The following is a 17785-nucleotide window of genomic DNA, read 5'->3' on the forward strand; positions in this document are numbered from 1 at the left end:
CCAGGCTTTTAAAACCCAAGGTTATTCACACCTAATCACTGTTTCATAATTTACTTCATTTTCTCTTTTCAGTCTTGGTACTGTTCTACATTATGAAGCTAGGTCACTCACCTTATAACCTCAATTAGAATAAGTGCTGTTCTACTGGAAAGAGCGGTAATTAAAGAACATCTTTAATTTAATTGAAAAGGAATATCATCAACTTTGACACACCTTTGATTTTTTTTGACATTTTTCTTTAAACATTGAGTGCCAATAGCATCATCAGGAAGATGGTTACTAAATCCAAGAGTATGAGAAGAAGGAACTAAACGATGCACAGTTGAACTTCAGTGCCTTGGAGTTAATCACACTGTTGCTAATGTTAATTTTCCTCTCTCAAGCAAGTGGAATGAGTAAATCATTTAGGACAGTAACAACAGTAATTTTATCAGGACTCAACACAATTGTACAATTTAAACAAAGGGGAAAGGACAAAAATCCAACATGCATTCAAATGTACTCACAGTTCTCTGCAGCAATTAAGGGTGGAATTTTCCCAGGCTGGTGGAAGTAGGTTTGACAATGCATAAATTGCAGAGTGTCAGGTTGGGATCCTGACACAAACCACCCCCTTCCATCTTTCCCAGGATTGGAATGGGAAAGGAGAGGGGAATTCTCTTGGCTGAGGTGCAAAGCCAACTGAAGTACGTAAGACAACAATTAGAAACAAATGTGTGTATGGATTCCCTCTTGCACCAAATAGTGCAGGCATTCCATGCTGTAACCTAGAAAATTGAAGAGGCCAACTGCACACAGGAAGTATTGCCTCAATGTGGTACAGTGGTCAGCACTGCTGCCTCACAATGCCAGGGACAAGGGTACAATTCCTGACTTGGGAGACTGTCTGTGTGGAGTTCGTACATTCTCCTCCTGTCTGCGTGGGTTTACTCCCGATGCTCAGATTTCCTCCCTCAGTCCAAAGGTGTGCAGCTTAGGTGGATTCGCCATGGTCAATTGCCCGTTAGTGTACAGGAATGAACAGGTTAGGTTTCAGGGACAGGGTGGTGGAGTGGGCCTCGATACAGTCCTCTTTCACAGGGTCGGTGCAGACGCGATCGCCTCCTTCTGTGCTGTAGCAATTCTATGGTTCTATGGAAACTGAATGGCTGGGAAGAGTCGGCACATTGCAACATTTTAGGAATACCAACCCAGTAGTAGGTTTCATTTGGATAGCCTTTCCTTGTGATGAGGACTCTGGTGTCAAAAGTCTTTCAACAAGAGTGTTTCTGCCAATGAGAGGCCAACATCGCTTTTTAACAGCAGTGCCACTGCTGTAAGGTATTGGCTTGCAGCTGGAATGACACCCACCTGAAGCCCATGATCCAGACCACAGTTGAGCAAGAGGGTTTGTGGGTGAAGGGGTGTCTCTCAATGCCCCCCACCCCCACACTCTCTCTTCATGACTTGGGGCCATCTGGCAGGCACTGAATGAATACATTTGAATGATGGGCCTCCTCCCACATCAGTGAAGCCAGCAAGAAAATATGCCAGCTATAGTTTGTGCACATCCTGTGGTGTGCCTCCTGCCTGCCACTGGGTTGATACCTGCAAGTAGGTGCTCTACAAATTCATGTCCTATCACCTTCTAAAGGTTCCTATGGAATAAAATTCCACCATCCTTTTAAGTGTGTTCCAGATCTCACCAACAGAAGTTTCTTAGTGGTGTGGAAGGCTTAAAAGTGGATAAATCTCCAAGGATGGATGAAATGCATCCCAGGCTGTTGAATGGGGTAAGAGAGGTAAATAGCAGGGACACTGCAATAATTTTCAATCCCTCTCTGGCCACAGGAGAGGTGCCAGAGGACTGGAGGATAGTCAATCATCATATAATCGCTACAGTGCAGCCCATTCAGTCTGAACTGACCCTCCAAAACAGCATCCCACCTTGGCCCATGCCTCTGCCCTATCCCCTTAACCTTACCTCACCCTTGAACAACAAGTGGCAATTTAGCATGGCCAATCCACCTCACCTGCACATCTTTGGACTGTGGGAGTAAACTGGAGCATCCAGAGGAAACCCACGCAGATATGGGGGAACGCATGGTCGGAATTGAACCCAGGTCCCTGGTGCTATGAGGCAGCAGTGCTAACCATTGTGCAACTGTGCCACCATGGTCCGTGATCCATTATTCAAGAAGGGAGGAAGGGGTAAACCAGGAAAATGCAAATCTCAGTGGTGAGGAAACTATTGGAAGCATTCTGAGAGACAGAATTAATCTGTATTTTAAGAGGCAGGGATTACTCAAGAACATGTAGAATTATTTTTTTAAGGGGAGATCATGTCTGACCAACTTGATTGAACTTTTCAAAGAGTTTACCAGGAGTGCAGGTGAAAGACAATGCATTTGACATGGTCGAGACTTCAGCAAGAATTTCTATTAGGTTGCACATGGGATCCAAGGACATTTGGTAAATTGGATGCAGAATTGCCTGAGTAGCACAAAGCAGAGGGTGATGATTGAGCGGCAGTCTTGTTCTGACTTGAAGAGTGTGTCCAGGGGAGTCCCACAGGGATCAGCGGTGGGGTCCTTGCTGTTGTAGTTTATATAAATCTTTTAGAATTGAACGTAGGAGGGTTGATTAGTAACTTTGCAGATGAAACGAGAATTGGGAGGGAGATAAATAGTGAGAAGGATAGCCTTAGATGACAGGAGGATATAGATAGGGTGGTCATATGGGCTTATCAGTGGCAAATGGAATTCAATCCGGATAAGTGCGAAGTGATGCACTTGGGCAGGATAAACAAGTAATAAATAATAAATACATAATAAATGGCAGGACCCTGGGAAGCACCGATAATCAGAGGGATCTTGGTGGATGTACACCAGTCCCTTAAGGTAGCAGGGCAGGTGGATACAGTGGTTAAGGCATATGGTATACTTGCCTTTACTAGCTGAGGCAGAGAGTTTAAGAGCAGGGAGGTTATGCTGGAACTGTATAAAACGTTGGTTAGGCCACAGCTAGAGTATAGCATGCAGTTCTGGATTCCACATTATAGGACAGATGCGATAGCACCGGAAAGGGTGCAGTCTTGATTTATCAGAATGTTCCCTGGGTTGGAAAGTTTCAGTTATGAAGAGAGATTGGATGGACTGGAGTTGTTTACCTTGGAGCAGAGGAGACTGTGGGGAGACATGATTGAGATGTATAAAATTATAAGGGGCATTGAGTAGACAGGAAGAAGCTTTTCCCCTTGGGTGGGAACTCAATGACCAGTGGGCAAAGATTTAAGGTAAGGAACAGGAGATTTAGAGGGGATGTAGGGAAAACCTTTTCACCCAGAGAGTGGTGGGAGTCTGAAACGCATTGCCTGAAAGTATGTTGGAGGCAGAGACCCCCCCATAACAGCCAAGACATACAAGGCTATGGGACAGGTACTGGAAAATGGGATTGGAATAGTTAGGTGGTTGTTTTGATTGATGCAGGTGGGATGGGCCTTTTCTGTGATGTAGACCTCTGTGTTTCTATGGGCTGGATTCTCCCGGCCCGCCCGCTGCAAGAACGGCACACGTGAGCTGCGTACAATGGAAAATTTCATTGACCTCGGGCGGGATTCTCTGGTCGCTGGGCGGACACGGCCGGAGAATCCCCCCCCACCCCCTTCCCCGCGATATTTGTGAATATATACTCCCAAGGCCCTTTTGTTCTTTTTTAAGATCTAAACCACCATTTAGATTATAGTGTGTTTCAATTTTGTTTCCCCCAAAGTACATCATGCCACATTGTTTGACATATTACATCTGTCATTTTTCTGTCCATTTCACTATTCCATCTGTATCCTGCTAAACCTTGCTTGTATTATGCTCATTATTCATTATATTCCCAGATCTGTATGACCCACATCTGAAATTAGCCCTTTATCCACAATGGCTATGTGTCCCATCTACAAGATGCGCTGCAGCAACTCACCAGGTTCCTTCCTCAGTGCCTTCAAAATCTGTGACCTCTGCACCAAGAAGAGAAGGACAAGTGCATGGGAACACCACAACATCAAGTTCCCTTTCAAGCCACACACCATCCTGACTTGTTGTTCTTTCACTCTTGCTGGGTCATAATCCGAGAATTCCCTTTCTAATCGCACTGCAAATGTTCGAACACCACATGGATTCCATCAATTCAAGGTGACTCACTATCATCTCAAGACAAATTAGGGAAGGGCAATAAATGCTGGGCTCGCCAATGATGCCCACATCTTGTGAAAGAGAAAAAAGGGCAAGGCTTTTGGTTGGGACCCCAACTTCAGAGTCAAATGGCGGTTTGACTCTGAACAGTGTCAGGAGCAGTAAGTGGCAGTGAATTTTCCGAAATTGCCCAATTAATGGACAGAGCACATTCACTCTCTGTAGCAGGCTCACAAAACTGGAAGGCCAATAGGAGGCCCTCCAGTACAGAAGGAACTGCAACCTGTAGTTGCAGGTAAGGGTGCGACAGGGCACCTTCATCTTGAGGCTCCCTTACAGCAACTTTAATTAAAAAAATAGCATTAAAATAGCCTCAGTTGCCAGGCCATCACCTTGGAGGAGAAGCCCCTCCACAGAGTGACCTGTGTCTGTAACTGTATCCAGATAGACAAGAGGAACCTCAAAACTTGCCGGAAATTCTGGCCAGCAGTTCAGTCGGTCCCTGATTATTGCCTTGAACTGCCCATCAGCTTGCCTTAATTGGCTACCCACTGCTTGCAGGTGGGTAGTCCTTTCATCATCAATCCCATCTCTAAGACAATGGTCCAGGAGTGAGACGATACTGGCAAACCAGACTGCCAACCTGCAATGCAACGTTTCAGGCTCTCCTGCTTCTTTTCCACCCTCACATTCATGCAAAGATCTGCCGCAACTCATTTATGTATAAAATAATCAATGGTTCGGATAGCTACCCCAGCTGGACTCCACTGCATATGCCCTTCCAGTCAGAAAAATTGATGCTCGCCACTATTCCTTAACCAATTTCAAACCCGAGTAAGCACCACCTCTTTAATGGCCTGTGCATCTATCTTTCAAATAAGTCTGCAACCAGGAACTTTATCATATGCCTTTTGAAAGTTCATTGGACTTCCTTTATCAATCCTCTCTATTACTTCAATAAAGTTAATCAGACACAATTTTCCTTTAACAAATATTTGCCGACTGTCCCTTATTAATTCATGCTTCTGCAAATGAGAATTAATTTTGTCCTTGACAGTGGTCTTTTGTAGTTTCCTCAATGGCATTAGACCGAATGGCCTACAGTTATCAGATTTATCTCTGCTTCCTCTTCTGAACAGCGATATCCTACCAGCAATTCTCCTGTCCCCTGGCACCACTTCAATATCCAAGGAGGATTGAAAGACTGTAGTTTGCTATCTCCATCCTAGTTTCCCTGAGCAACCTGGGACACAACCCATCTGGACTGGGTAGCATGTTAAATTTGAGTGATGCCAACCTCCTTAGCACATCCTTTGATCCATTTCTGTCCGACTCAACACCCCTACTTCCCCATCTCTACTGTGACGTTAACTTCATCCTTTTCTTTTGTGAGCACAGGTGCAGAGCACCTATTCAGCACCTCCACTATGCCCTCTACTTCCACAAGATTTCCCTTTTGTCCCTATAATCAATCCTACCATTCCTTTACCGATCATAATTTATTTGTTTATAAACTATTTTTGTGTTCTCCTTTAAGTTACCTACTAATATTTTCAACTGTCTCTTTTCTTTTCTGACCTCATGTTTCAACAATCCTCTGCACACGTTGATTTCATCCTGTTTTTTGACTGTGTTCTGTACCTGACATAACTATTAATGAAATATATGGAAATATAAATAATCACACAGTATTACTTCAAAATTTGTAGAAACAGGAATAGTGGTGGCAAATGCTCTTTTATTATTTTCCCTGATGAATGTATAAAATAACAACCTGACATTAGTGATAATAATTTTAAACACTAGATGGAGATCTGGCGCTTATTAATTGAAGCACATTGCATACACTTAACTTTTTTTCTATAGCAGTAGGAACAGGTAGACCTCAAGGTACCATTATAAAACACATCAGAATTTATTCCAATTTATTTTGTATAAAGTGTGTATGTCATGATTTAAATAGGTAACAATGGATATTCCTGGTAAATGTATAAATTACAGTAGAGAACAGCATAGTTCCACCTATGACATTATAAGAATTTTTCTTCTTTACTAACAAGAATGTTAACATAATGCCTTCACATTGCTCTTTAACTCACCGCTTCCTGAGCTCAGAGTCCAAAAGGACTTGCCTCTTCTTAGGAGGAGGGGGTGGAGGAAGTTCCTCTTTCTGCGCTACTGAAATTTTTTCTTTGGTGGTAACCATGGTTACAGTTTCCATTAGCATGGTCTGTGTTAATGACGTCTGAGTTGTGGTGACGGACTGCGACATCTGAGGGAAGTATTAAGACAAGAAGTCACAGACTGCTGGAATGACTTCAATAGCAATTGTTTGAAGTCTGAAAAGAAAATAGTGCAGAGATTGCTCCCGTCAGATCTTAATCTGACCTTCACAATACAACAATGCATGATTCCATCAAACAGTAATGTTTAATCCAATTCATCCTATGGCTAAACACTGATTAGAATGAAAAAGAATCTAGCAGCACACATACAAAATGACATGTACGTAAATATATAGTGATTTAATGGCAAACTCAAGAATACGCATGAACATACAAATATGAAGCATGAGGGCAGCAATTCACACACAAGCCTATTAAATCTGTTCAGCTCATTCCAGTCAAGTTTCTATCTAGTAAATTTGCATTAGTCGGGATATTACACACCTGTGTCAATTCTACACTCCTGCACTTTTCTTCCCCTGAACAGCAATCCTTCCTATTGAAACCTCAAATAGATGTCGTACTCCTTGTCTCTAGTGGCAGTTTATTCCACACATTCAGAATTCACTAAAAAAATATGTGCTTCAAATCATTTTTGCTTTTCAATCAACCATGTATGTCAGTTTTGTGTTTCTTACTTCTGCTGAAGAATTTTCACAACAGCTTGCACCTATACAACACCTTTAATGTTCAAAACATCTCAAAGCACTTCACAAGAAGTTGCAAGAAAAACAAAGCCAGCTAAGAGGAGGGAGAGTTGAGGAGGTATAACAAGAGAATGAGAAGTAGGACCGTCAGAGGCCATTTGGCTTATCGAATCTGCTCCGTCATTCAATAAAATCATGACTGATCCCGGGTGCTCATGTTGTTAGGCAATTTGGACATTCTGAATTCACCCTCAGTGTACCCAAATTGGCGCCGGAATGTAGCGACTGGGGATTTTCACACTAAATTCATTGCAGTGTTGATGTAAGCCTACTTGTGACAATAATAAAGTTTATTAACTCCAGTTTTTTACTATATCCACATAACCATGGATTCCCTTACTAATTAAAAATCTGTCTATTGCAACCTTGAACATACTTAACGACCCAGCCTCTACAGCCCTATACAGTAAAGAATTCCACAGGTTCACTATTTTATGAGAAGAAATTCCTCCTCATCTGTCTTAAAGTGGTGACCCCTTAGGCTGAGACTATGGGGGCGATTCTCTGATATGGAGGCCAAGTGTTTGCGGCGTTGTGAACACCGTCGCATTTCACGATGGCGCGAACAGGGCCCGGGCACAACCTATTCTGGTCTCCACAGGAGGCCAGCACGGTGCTGGAGCGGTTCATGCCGCTCCAGTCTCCTTAGGCGGCCTCAAATGGGAGCCGCACCAACCCTCGCATGCGCAGTTGGGCCGCGCCATCTTGCGCACGCGCGGGGAACTTATTACGCACGTCGGCCCCGGCCCAACATGGGGTGGGTGTTCAGGGGCCGGCCACGCCGGAAAGTAGGGAGAGAGGCCGTGGGGGGGGAAAAGAGGCCAGCCCGCCAATTGGTGGGCCCCAATCGTGGGCCAGACCCCAACGGAGGACCCTCCCATGTGAAGGAGTCCACCTCCCCACCCCACAGGCCGCCCCCTGAGCGTTCCCGCAGAGTTCCTGCCGGCAGCGACCAGGAGTGAACGGTGCCGGCAGGACTCTCGTATCGGGGCGGCCGCTCGGCCCATCCAGGCCGGAGATTCGGCGGCCCGCTGCCGGCGTCGCACCAAATGTGCCGCCGCAAATGGCGCCGATTCTCCGCACCTCAGAGAATCAAGCGCCGACATCGGGACATCGTGGTGCGGTTGCAGCGATTATCCGGTCCGGCACGGGGTTCGGAGAAACACTCCCTGTGCCTTCTGGTCCTCGGGTCTCCAACAAGAAGAAGCAACATCTCGCTATCTACCCTGTCAAGCCCCCTGAGCATCCTATATGTATCAATATGTTTCAATAAGGTCACATCTTATTCTTATAAATTCCAAAACCCAAACTAATTAACCTATCCTCAGAACAAAATCCTTCCATGCCCAGGATCAACCTAGTAAACCTTCCCAGGACTGTTTTAAATGTCAGTATATCTTTCCTTAGATAAGGGGACCAGATCAACCTAGTTTCCTCAATTAACTGTTCCAACTGCTGCCAGCAGTTCGATGCCGGGTTTAATTACAGCCTTGGGTGACCAGGTGGAGTTTGCAAGTTCTCCCAGTGTCCACGTTGGTTTCTTCCAGGTGCTTCAGTTTCCTCCCTCAGTCCAAAGATGTGTGGGTTAGGTAGATTGACCATGTTACATTCCCACTTAGAGTCCAAAAGGATAGGTGGGGTTACTGGGTTATGGGGATTGGGTGGAGGCATGGGCTTGGGTAGGGTGTTATTTCAGAGGGTTGGTGCAGACTCGATGTCCTGAATGGCCTCCTTCTGCACTGTTGGAATTCTATTGGGTTCTATAGATATCGTCTATCCCCTTACTTAGGCCCCAGGTTGAAACTTAGAAGTTACAAAAATATTTCCAGTTAAATGTGAAACCTAAATACACAAAAATATAATTTTTTTTTTTTTTAAATGAAAAGTTAGCTGATGTTTTTTTAAAAAAGCTATATTTTACACATCCTATCCCACTACAGGGCACGATTCTCCGAGACCCGGGCCGGGCCAGAGAATCGGCGCAACCGCGCCACAACGCCGGCGCGCGATTCTCTGAGGTGCCGAGAATCGGCGCAATTTGCGCTGGCGTGTTTGACGCTGCACCAGCCGCGGGCCGCTGGAATTGGCGGGGCCGCCGATTCTCCGGCCCGAATGGGCCGAGCAGCCCGCAGATACGACAGAGTGCTGCCGGCGCCGGGGGGGGGGGGGGGGCCTCCGATGGGGTCTGGCGCGCGATCGAGGCCCACCAATCAGCGGGCCAGCCTCTTCCCCCCCCGGGCCTACATTTTTGTGCGGCCGGCCCCTGAACCCCCCATGCCATGTTGAGCCGGGGCCGGTACGATGAAGAAGTCCCCCATGCATGCGCAGGTAGATGTGGCCCAACTGCGCATGCACGGATTGGCGGGGCTCCCATTTGCCGCCGGGAAGGGAGGCTGGAGTGGCATGAACCGCTCCAGTGCGGTGCTGGCTCCCTGTGGGGGCCATTATCCCCGTGCCCGTTTCGCGCCGTCGTGAACACGACAGCACGAGCACATGGTCTCCATTTTGGAGAATCGCCCCCCATAGTGTTTATTGCTTCTGCAATATATAGTGGGTGAATAGGCAACCAAATGCCGTAGCTTGGCATGATATAAGGGGCCATAAAGGGTGGGTGTAGGGCATATGTTGGGAGATCACGAGAGGCCAGAGGGGTGTTTGGGGGCATATCTTGGCATACGGACATGAGGAGTTATAAGGAGCAGGTGGGATGCATGAGGTAGAATGAATGGGGCATCAGGAGTGTGTGAGGTGAGAAGGTGTGAAGGGTGAATGCTGAATGCTGGGGTCCTTTTTGTTTCTTTTGAAACTGGGACAAAGTCCCACAGCACTAAGGCAGTCCATAGACCACATCCACACCTACAGGCCCTGTGGCTGCCTCTGAACTTTTTCTCAGGTTGGCTGGCGCAACTGCAGCTTCTGCTTTCCCTAGCCCACTTGCCACTACCCCACACAACGTAAATCACATCCTTACGGGCCCTTTCTCCCGAGCAGGCAGGCCGAGGTGGGATTTTTGTCCAACTCCCACTGCCCAACTCGAGGATGGAAATCCAGCCTCAAGAGTGCTATTGTGACTCTTGTTCAGATGAGATGTTAATTCAAAGCCCAGTCTCGTCAGTTCAAATGGATATGAATGATCCCATCACACCATAGTTGGGAAATTTCATAAAGTGCACATCTACAATTCTTCTTCGAACAATGCCGCTAAAAATCAATTGACTGATCATGCCTCTCATAGGGGCAGCACATTGGCACATTGGTTAGCACTGCTGCCTCGCAGCTCCAGGGACCCAGGTTCAATTCCGGCCTCAGGTGACAGTCTGTGTGGAGTTTGCACTTTCACCCCATATCTGCGTGGTTTTCCTCCGGGTGATCCTGTTTCCTCCCCAGTCCAAAGATGTGCAGGTTAGGTCATGCTAAATTGCCCCTTAATGTTCAAAAGGTTAGGTGGGGTTACTGGGTTACAGGGACAGGATGGAGCTGTGTGCTCAAGTATGGTGCTCTTTCCAAGGGCTGGTGCAGACTCGATTGGCCGAATGGCCTACTTCGGCACTGTAAATTCTATGATTCTATTTTCTTTTTACGGTGCGTTGTGTGCAAACTGGCTGCCGCATTGTTCAACAATAGTGCCTTGACCTCAGCCGTAAATCACTGGATGTGAACTGGTTTTCAATGTCCTGAGGATATAATAAGGTCCAATATAAATGCAAGTTCATTATTTGCTTCTGTTGCACTGGTTCACTGGTTATTGACCTCCATTGGTTTCCCATCAAGTAGCATCTGCATTTAAAATTCTCATACTTGTTTAGAAAGCCCTCCACGGTCTTTCCCCAGCCTATCTTCCAGCAATTTTGGGCCCCATACCTCAGGAAGGACATACTGGCACTGGAGCGGGTCCAGCGGAGATTCACACGGATGATCCCAGGAATGGTAGGCCTAACATACGATGAACGTCTGAGGATCGTGGGATTATATTCATTGGAGTTTAGGAGGTTGAGGGGAGATCTAATAGAAACGTACAAGATAATGAATGGCTTGGATAGGATGGACGTAGGGAAGTTGTTTCCATTAGCAGGGGAGACTAGGACGCAGGGGCACAGCCTTAGAATAAAAGGGAGTCACTTTAGAACAGAGATGAGGAGAAATTTCTTCAGCCAGAGAGTGGTAGGTCTGTGGAATTCATTGCCACAGAGGGCGGTGGAGGCCGGGACATTGAGTGTCTTTAAGACAGAAATTGATAAATTCTTGATTTCTCGAGGAATTAAGGGCTATGGTGAGAGAGCGGGTAAATGGAGTTGAAATCAACCATGATTGAATGGTGGAGTGGACTCGATGGGCCGAATGGCCTTACTTCCACTCCTATGTCTTATGGTCTTATGGTCTTATCTCTGTAATCTCCTCTGGTCGCACAATCCTTGAAAATATCTGCAGTCATCTAATTTGGGCCTCCCGTGCATCCCCAATTTTAGTTGCTCCACCACAGGTGGTCATGCCTTCAGTTGCCTAGATCCCAAACTCTGGAATACACTGGTCACACCTCACGACCTTGTTTTCCTCATTTAAGACCTTAAAACTTACCTTTCGGCCACAGGACCTTAAAGCTCCATCAGTGACTCAATGTCTTAATTTCTTTCATAGTGCCCCTGTGAAGCAACTTGAGATGTGTCACGGTTTTAAAGGTACTTTATAAATACACAGTGTTGGTGTTGTAATGAGTTCTAACATTCAGTCAAATGAATTTCAACACTCATATGTTTAGGGTTAGTTCCCAGCTTCCAGCACCTGCTTCATTTGTGGAAGATTATTTAGATGAGGTATTGTTAACTCCTTTTTGTTTAAAACAATATGTCACTTTTTCTTCGTGGCCCAGGTAAATTGATGGAAAACACTGGCAAGCATGAACGCTACAAAAACACATTGATATACTCTGGCACACTTGTGTGATGCTCAAAGTATCATTGTTAATATTTAATAACATTGTTTTCTTCTGCACTCATCTTAGCAAGTCCAATAAACTGCAGCTGGTCCTCATTTATTAATATCTATTCGCTTGATCACAGAACTGCATCCAAGATTTCTAAAATAAATTGAAAAACTTGGAAATGAATCAACAAAACAAGTAATTTCCTTTGTAAAAATCTGATGGGTATTTTCATCCTTCCACTGAAGCTTTCCATGTGTTTGCTAATCAAGCAACATTAGGCCCCTACCAGCCTGCTGAGCGGACAGGAGCAAAAGACAACCAGCAGGTCAAATACTAACTTCCGGTGTTGTCCATGGTGTGAGTGGTCACACACAGGGCGGCTCCTGCTTGAAGGCATAAAAAAGAGCTCTTTTTACCCAATACTGGGTGGAATTTTGATGAAAACGCGTAGGTAAATGTTGGAGGAGTAGTTTCCCCCGGGAGTGGTATGTCTACTGGTTACCAGACTTGGCAGAAAACAGTGAGATTTGGCTGAAAAGGTGGAACAGGCGTGTGCTGCAGCAACAGCTACTTTACACTTGCAGGCGGGAGAAGGGCTGATGCAAGCTAGAAGGCTCCAGATGGATGAGCAGAGGAAAGAAATGCGGGAGGATGTCGCACAGGTCATCGAAGGAGCAGTGGCACCCCTGAAGAGTTCTTTGGAACGAGTGGAGCAGTGTTTGGAGGTGCAGGGGTCGCAGATTCAGGAGTGATCTCGCACCCCAGCGATCGTATGGTGGCTCCAGAGGCGGAGTGGGGCTCCTAGGAGACCTCTATAAAACACTGAAGGCAAAGGTGGAGGAGCAGGAGAATACCTCGAGAAGGCAGAACCTACAAATAGTGGGCCTGCCTTTATGAGTGGAAGGTGTGAGTGCCACGAGGTACGTCTAGAAGATGCTGGCGGGGTTGGTGGCAGAATGGGTGCTAGGTAAAGCGCCTGAAGTGGTCCGAGCGCAAAGGTCCCTAAGGCAGAAGCCTGGAGCTGGGGAGCCACCACGGACGATAATCGTGAGGCTCCATGAATTTGTAGAGGAAGAGAAGAATCTGAGATCGGCCAGAGATATGCATACCTGTGACTGGGAGGGGAATAGCGTCGGAATTTATCAGGACATTGGAGCCTAGTTGGTGAAGCGACAGGAAAGCTTCAACAAGACTAAGGCGGTGCTGTACCGACTGCAGATCAGGGGCGGGATTCTCCCCTACCTGGCGTGACGGGGGATCCCGGCATAGGGGAGTGGCGCCAACCACTCCGGGGTCGGGCTAGCTCCGCGCCGGAGCGTTTTGGCACCAGAAGACTGGCGCAAAAAACCGGCGCCCCTGGCAGCGGGGCTGGCCAAATGGCTTTCGCCGGTCGGCGCATGCGCCGGCGGTGACGTCAGCAGCCAGCTACCGCTGACGTCACCACCTCCGCATGCGCGATGTGGGTTTCTCTTCCGCTTCCGCCATGGCGGAGGCCGTGGCGGCCGCGGAAGAGAAAGAGTGCACCCAGGGCACTGGCCCGGAGTCTGAGCAGGGGGGCCCCGATCGCGGGCCTGGCCACTGTGGGGGCATCCCCCGGGGTCCGATCGCCCCCCCCCCCCCCAGGACCCCGGGGGCCCGCTCGCGCCGCCGATCCCGCCGCCACCCGAGGTGGTTCAAACCTCGGCGGCGGGAGAGGCCTCCCAGCGGCCGGACTTCGGCCCATCGTGGAGAATCGCCGCAGGGGCCTCGCCGATCGGAGTGGTGTGATTCCAGCCGCCGCCACTTCCAGGGAATCTCTGCCACGGGGGGGGGGGGGGGTATTTCGGCGGCCCCCGGCGATTCTCCGACCCAGGTCTGGGGAGCTCTACCCGGCAAAATTATGGGTGATGTTCGGAGGCCAGGAAGATTATTTGAAGATTCCAGAGTCAGTCGAAGACTTCACCAAGCAGCATAAACTGGGGGACAACTGAGCGGACAATGCTTGGGAATTGGGTGCTGACACTTTGTAATGGTTGGGAGCATGCTTTAAGTGGAGGTAGAGACTGGGGAATCTTTTTTTGGGTTGGGGGGGGGGGGGGTTGTTTGCTGTTTACTGTTGCGATTGGAAGGGGTGGAAAGTTTATGTGGGGATAAATGTTCCCGTCCTCCCCCCTCCTGTTTTCTGGGACTGTTTGTGTTTAACATTTGTTTGTTTGCTTTTGGAGAACGCTGCTTTGAATTCAGGAGAAGTCTTTGTTTGGGTGGGGGAGGGTAAGGTCAACAGGGAGCATTCCTCATTGAGCGGAGGAGTGGTGGAGTGGTGGGGGGGGGGGGGGAGAGAAGGGGAGGTCATTGGTAAATGGGGCTGCTGTGCTCGCAGGTTATGCTGGCGAACGGAAGTGAGGTGGTGGGGGAGAAGGCCAGGAGGGGTGGCCGGGGGAGGGGGAAAAGCGGGGAGATTGTTGCGACGTGGCAGGGGGTGAGAGATGACATGGTCATGGGTGGAGAAAGGGGCTATCTGGGATGGGCTAGGTATAGGGTGGAATTAAAGGGGCGGGAGTTAAGTGGGGAAGATGATGGACAGTAGAAGGGATTGGAGGCCTCCGGTAAGGTTGGTAACGTGGGACGTCTGGGGACTAAATGGGCCGGTTAAAAGGTTACGGGTGTTCGCGCACCTCAGGAGCAGGAAAGCGGGGTTGGTCTTTCTGCAGGAGACGCACCTCCAAGTGAAGGACCAGGCTAGGTTAATGAAAGGGTGGGCCGGACAGGTTTTTCACTCAGGGTTTGATTTAAAATCGAGAGGAGTGGCGATTTTAATGAGCAAAAAATGGGATTTGTCAGTGTGAAGGAGGCGAGGGATCCGGGTCGGAGATAAGTGATTGTGAGTGGGGTATTGGAAGCGGCACTGGTGGTATTGATAAATGATAATGGCCCAAATTGGGATGATGTGGGTTTTATGAGGGGGTTGCTGTCGATGATCCCGGATTAGTTGACCATGGAAGGAGATTTTAACTGAGTCCTCGAGCCGAGGATGGATAGGGCGAGCCCCAGGTGGATGGGTAGGGTACGAACGGCAAGGGAGCCGAGGGGTTTATGGAGAGGATGGGTATGGTGGATCCATGGCGCTTAGAACCCAGGGAAGGGAGTATTCCTTTCACACATCTATAAGGTGTATTCGAGGATTGATTAATTTGTCGTGAGTCGAGAGATTTTGGGTGAGGTGAAGTGGGCAGAGTATGCGGGGATAGTTATCTCGCGCCCCACTGGCTGGAGATTCGGTTTAGATTGAGATGAGAGCAGAGGCCAGGGTGGAGGTTTGACTCGGGGTTATTGGCGGATGGACGTTTTTGTGATAATGTGCATGTGGAGATTAAGGAGTATGTGGAGTTGAATCAGAATGAGGAGGTGTCGGCGGCCATTGTTTGGGAAGCACTGAAGGCAGTGGTCCAGGGGGAAATTATTTTGTTTAAGTCCCATGCGGATAGGGAAAGGAGGGAGGAACATGAGCAAGATAGAGGACGTGGGCAGGGAATATTCCAGGGAGCCCATCGTGGAGGGATTGACGAAGAGAAAAAAGTTGCAGGGGATGTTTGACAGGCTGACAATGGGGAGGGCGATCGGGCAACGGCATAGGGCAAGGATGGTGCAACATGAGTATGGGGAGAAGGTGGGCGGCATGCTGTCTCACCAGCTGTGGAGGCAGGCTGCGTCCAGGGAAATATTGAAGATACGGACTGGGGCTGGCGATGTGGTGTCAGAGCCAGGAAAGATAAATGAGGCATTTAGGGAGTAATATCAGAGATGATATGAGGCAGACCCCGGGGGAGAGGAGGGGGACATAGGGTGGTTTCTGGACAAGCTAGCATTTCCCCAGGTAGAGGAAGCAAAGAGGCAGGCGCTGGATGAGCCCCTAGGGCTGAGGAAGGTGCTGGATAGTATCAGGGTTATGAAGTCGGGGAAGGCCCCTGGGCCGGATGGATACCCAGCAGAATTTTATAAGGAATTTGCAACGGACTGGCACCACATCTGTTGAGGGCATTTAATGAAGCACTGGAGAAGGGGGAGTTGCCGGAGACAACGACGCAGGCAGTAATCACACTAATCCCGAAAAAGGGGAAGAACCCTGTGGAACCCTGTCCTCGAAGCCCACTATTGAACATGGATGTGAAAGTATTGGCTAAGTTGTTTGCAGGGAGGATGGAGGTGTGTTTCCCGGGGGTGGTTGCAGAAGATCGAACAGGCTTTGTGTTGGGCAGGCTGCTCGCGAGTAATATAAGATGTCTGTTGAATGTGGTGATGAATCCATCGCAGGCTCTGGTACTGGAGGTGGTGGTGTCCATGGACGCGGAGAAGGCATTTGATTATGTGAAGTGACAGTCCTCGTTAGAGGTTTTGGGAAGGTTTGGGTTGGGCCGAGATTAGTGGCATGGGTGCAGTTGCTGTATGTGGCACCAAGGGCGAGGGTCAAGACGAATGATAGGAGCTCACAAAGCTTTGACTGACAGACGGGTACGAAGCAGGGGTACCCGCTGTCGCCTCTGCTGTTTTTGCTGTCAGAGCCATTGGCGATGGCTCTCAGGGGGTCGGCAGAGTAGCGGGGCATTATGAGGGGACAAAGGGAGCATCGGTAGTTGCACTATGCCGATGACCTCTTCCTGTATGTTTCGGATCCGTTGGAGAGTATGGGAAGGATTATGGGGCTGCTGGGAGGTTTGGAGGGTTCTTGTGGTGCGAGCTGAATGGAGTGAAAAGAGAGGTATTCCTGGTGAATGAGCTAGGATAGCGGTAGCAAGTGATAGGTTTAGGTATTTGAGGATTCAGGTAGCGAGGGAATGGATGGGACTCCATAAGTGGAACTTTAGAAAGCTGGTGGAGGAGGCCAGGGAGGATGTTAAGAGGTGGGATACAGTCCACTTAGCGTTAGCGGGAAGGGTCCAAGTGGTGAAAATGAATATTCTGCCCACGTTCTTGTTTATCTTTCAAGCTCTGTCGATCTTTATTCCAAAGGCCTTTTTTCGGAAAGTGGACACGATCATTTCTGACTTTGTATGGGCGGGGAAGATGGCGTGGGTGGGGGGGACTCTGCTACAGAGGCAGAGGCAGCAGGGGAGGTTCGCGTTGCCGAACTTGCTTCATTATTATTGGGCGGCGAATGTGGACAAGAGGCGGCAGTGGTGGGAAGGAGAAGGGGTAGAGTGGGTTAGGGTGGAGGAGAAATCTTGTATGGGGTCTAGTTTGAAGGCTATGGTAATGGCAACGTTGCCAATGGCTCCAAGTAGGTATTCAGGGAGTCCGGTGGTGCAGTCCATTGACACAAAGATATGTAGAGGAATCATTTTAAGGTGGAAGGAATGTCGGTGCTAACACTACTGTGCGAGAATCGTGGGTTTAAGCTGGCGGGGGGTTGGATAGTGTATACGTGAGGTGGAGGGAAGTGGGGCTGGTCAAGGTGAGAGATCTGTATTTGGAGGATGAGTTTGCCAGTCTGGAGGGAAGGGAGAGGGTAGAGCTGCCGAGGGGGAGTGAGTTCAGGTATCTGCAGGTCAGGGACTTTGCACGAAAGGTCTGGAGGTGTTTCCCTAGGTTTTCGGGATGCACCCTGCTTGAGCGACTGCTGGTTCTGGATGTGGAAGGGGAGGGAAGAATTGGGGATATATATATAAGTGGCTGGGGGAGCAGGGATGAGAGCAGGTGGTGAAAATCCAGGAGAAATGGGAAGTGGAGTTGGGAATGGAGATTAATTGGGGAGTATGGAGTGAAGCACTGCATAGGGTAAACGGAATCGCCTCT

The 17785-nt window shown here is 48.4% G+C and overlaps 1 protein-coding gene across 10 annotated transcripts in view; it reads right to left on the reverse strand.

The window, feature by feature from the left end:
- dmd (dystrophin) overlaps positions 1–17785 on the reverse strand; it is a 2667466-nt gene that overhangs the window by 1629758 nt on the left and 1019923 nt on the right. For all 10 annotated transcript variants that reach the window (XM_038802261.1, XM_038802266.1, XM_038802267.1 and 7 more), the window contains one exon: positions 6263–6435. In XM_038802261.1, the coding sequence (XP_038658189.1) occupies positions 6263–6435 (173 nt within the window). The remainder of the gene's footprint in view (positions 1–6262; positions 6436–17785) is intronic.

This window comes from Scyliorhinus canicula, chromosome 7 (genome assembly GCF_902713615.1).
Source record: "Scyliorhinus canicula chromosome 7, sScyCan1.1, whole genome shotgun sequence".
NCBI classification, from domain to species: domain Eukaryota; kingdom Metazoa; phylum Chordata; class Chondrichthyes; order Carcharhiniformes; family Scyliorhinidae; genus Scyliorhinus; species Scyliorhinus canicula.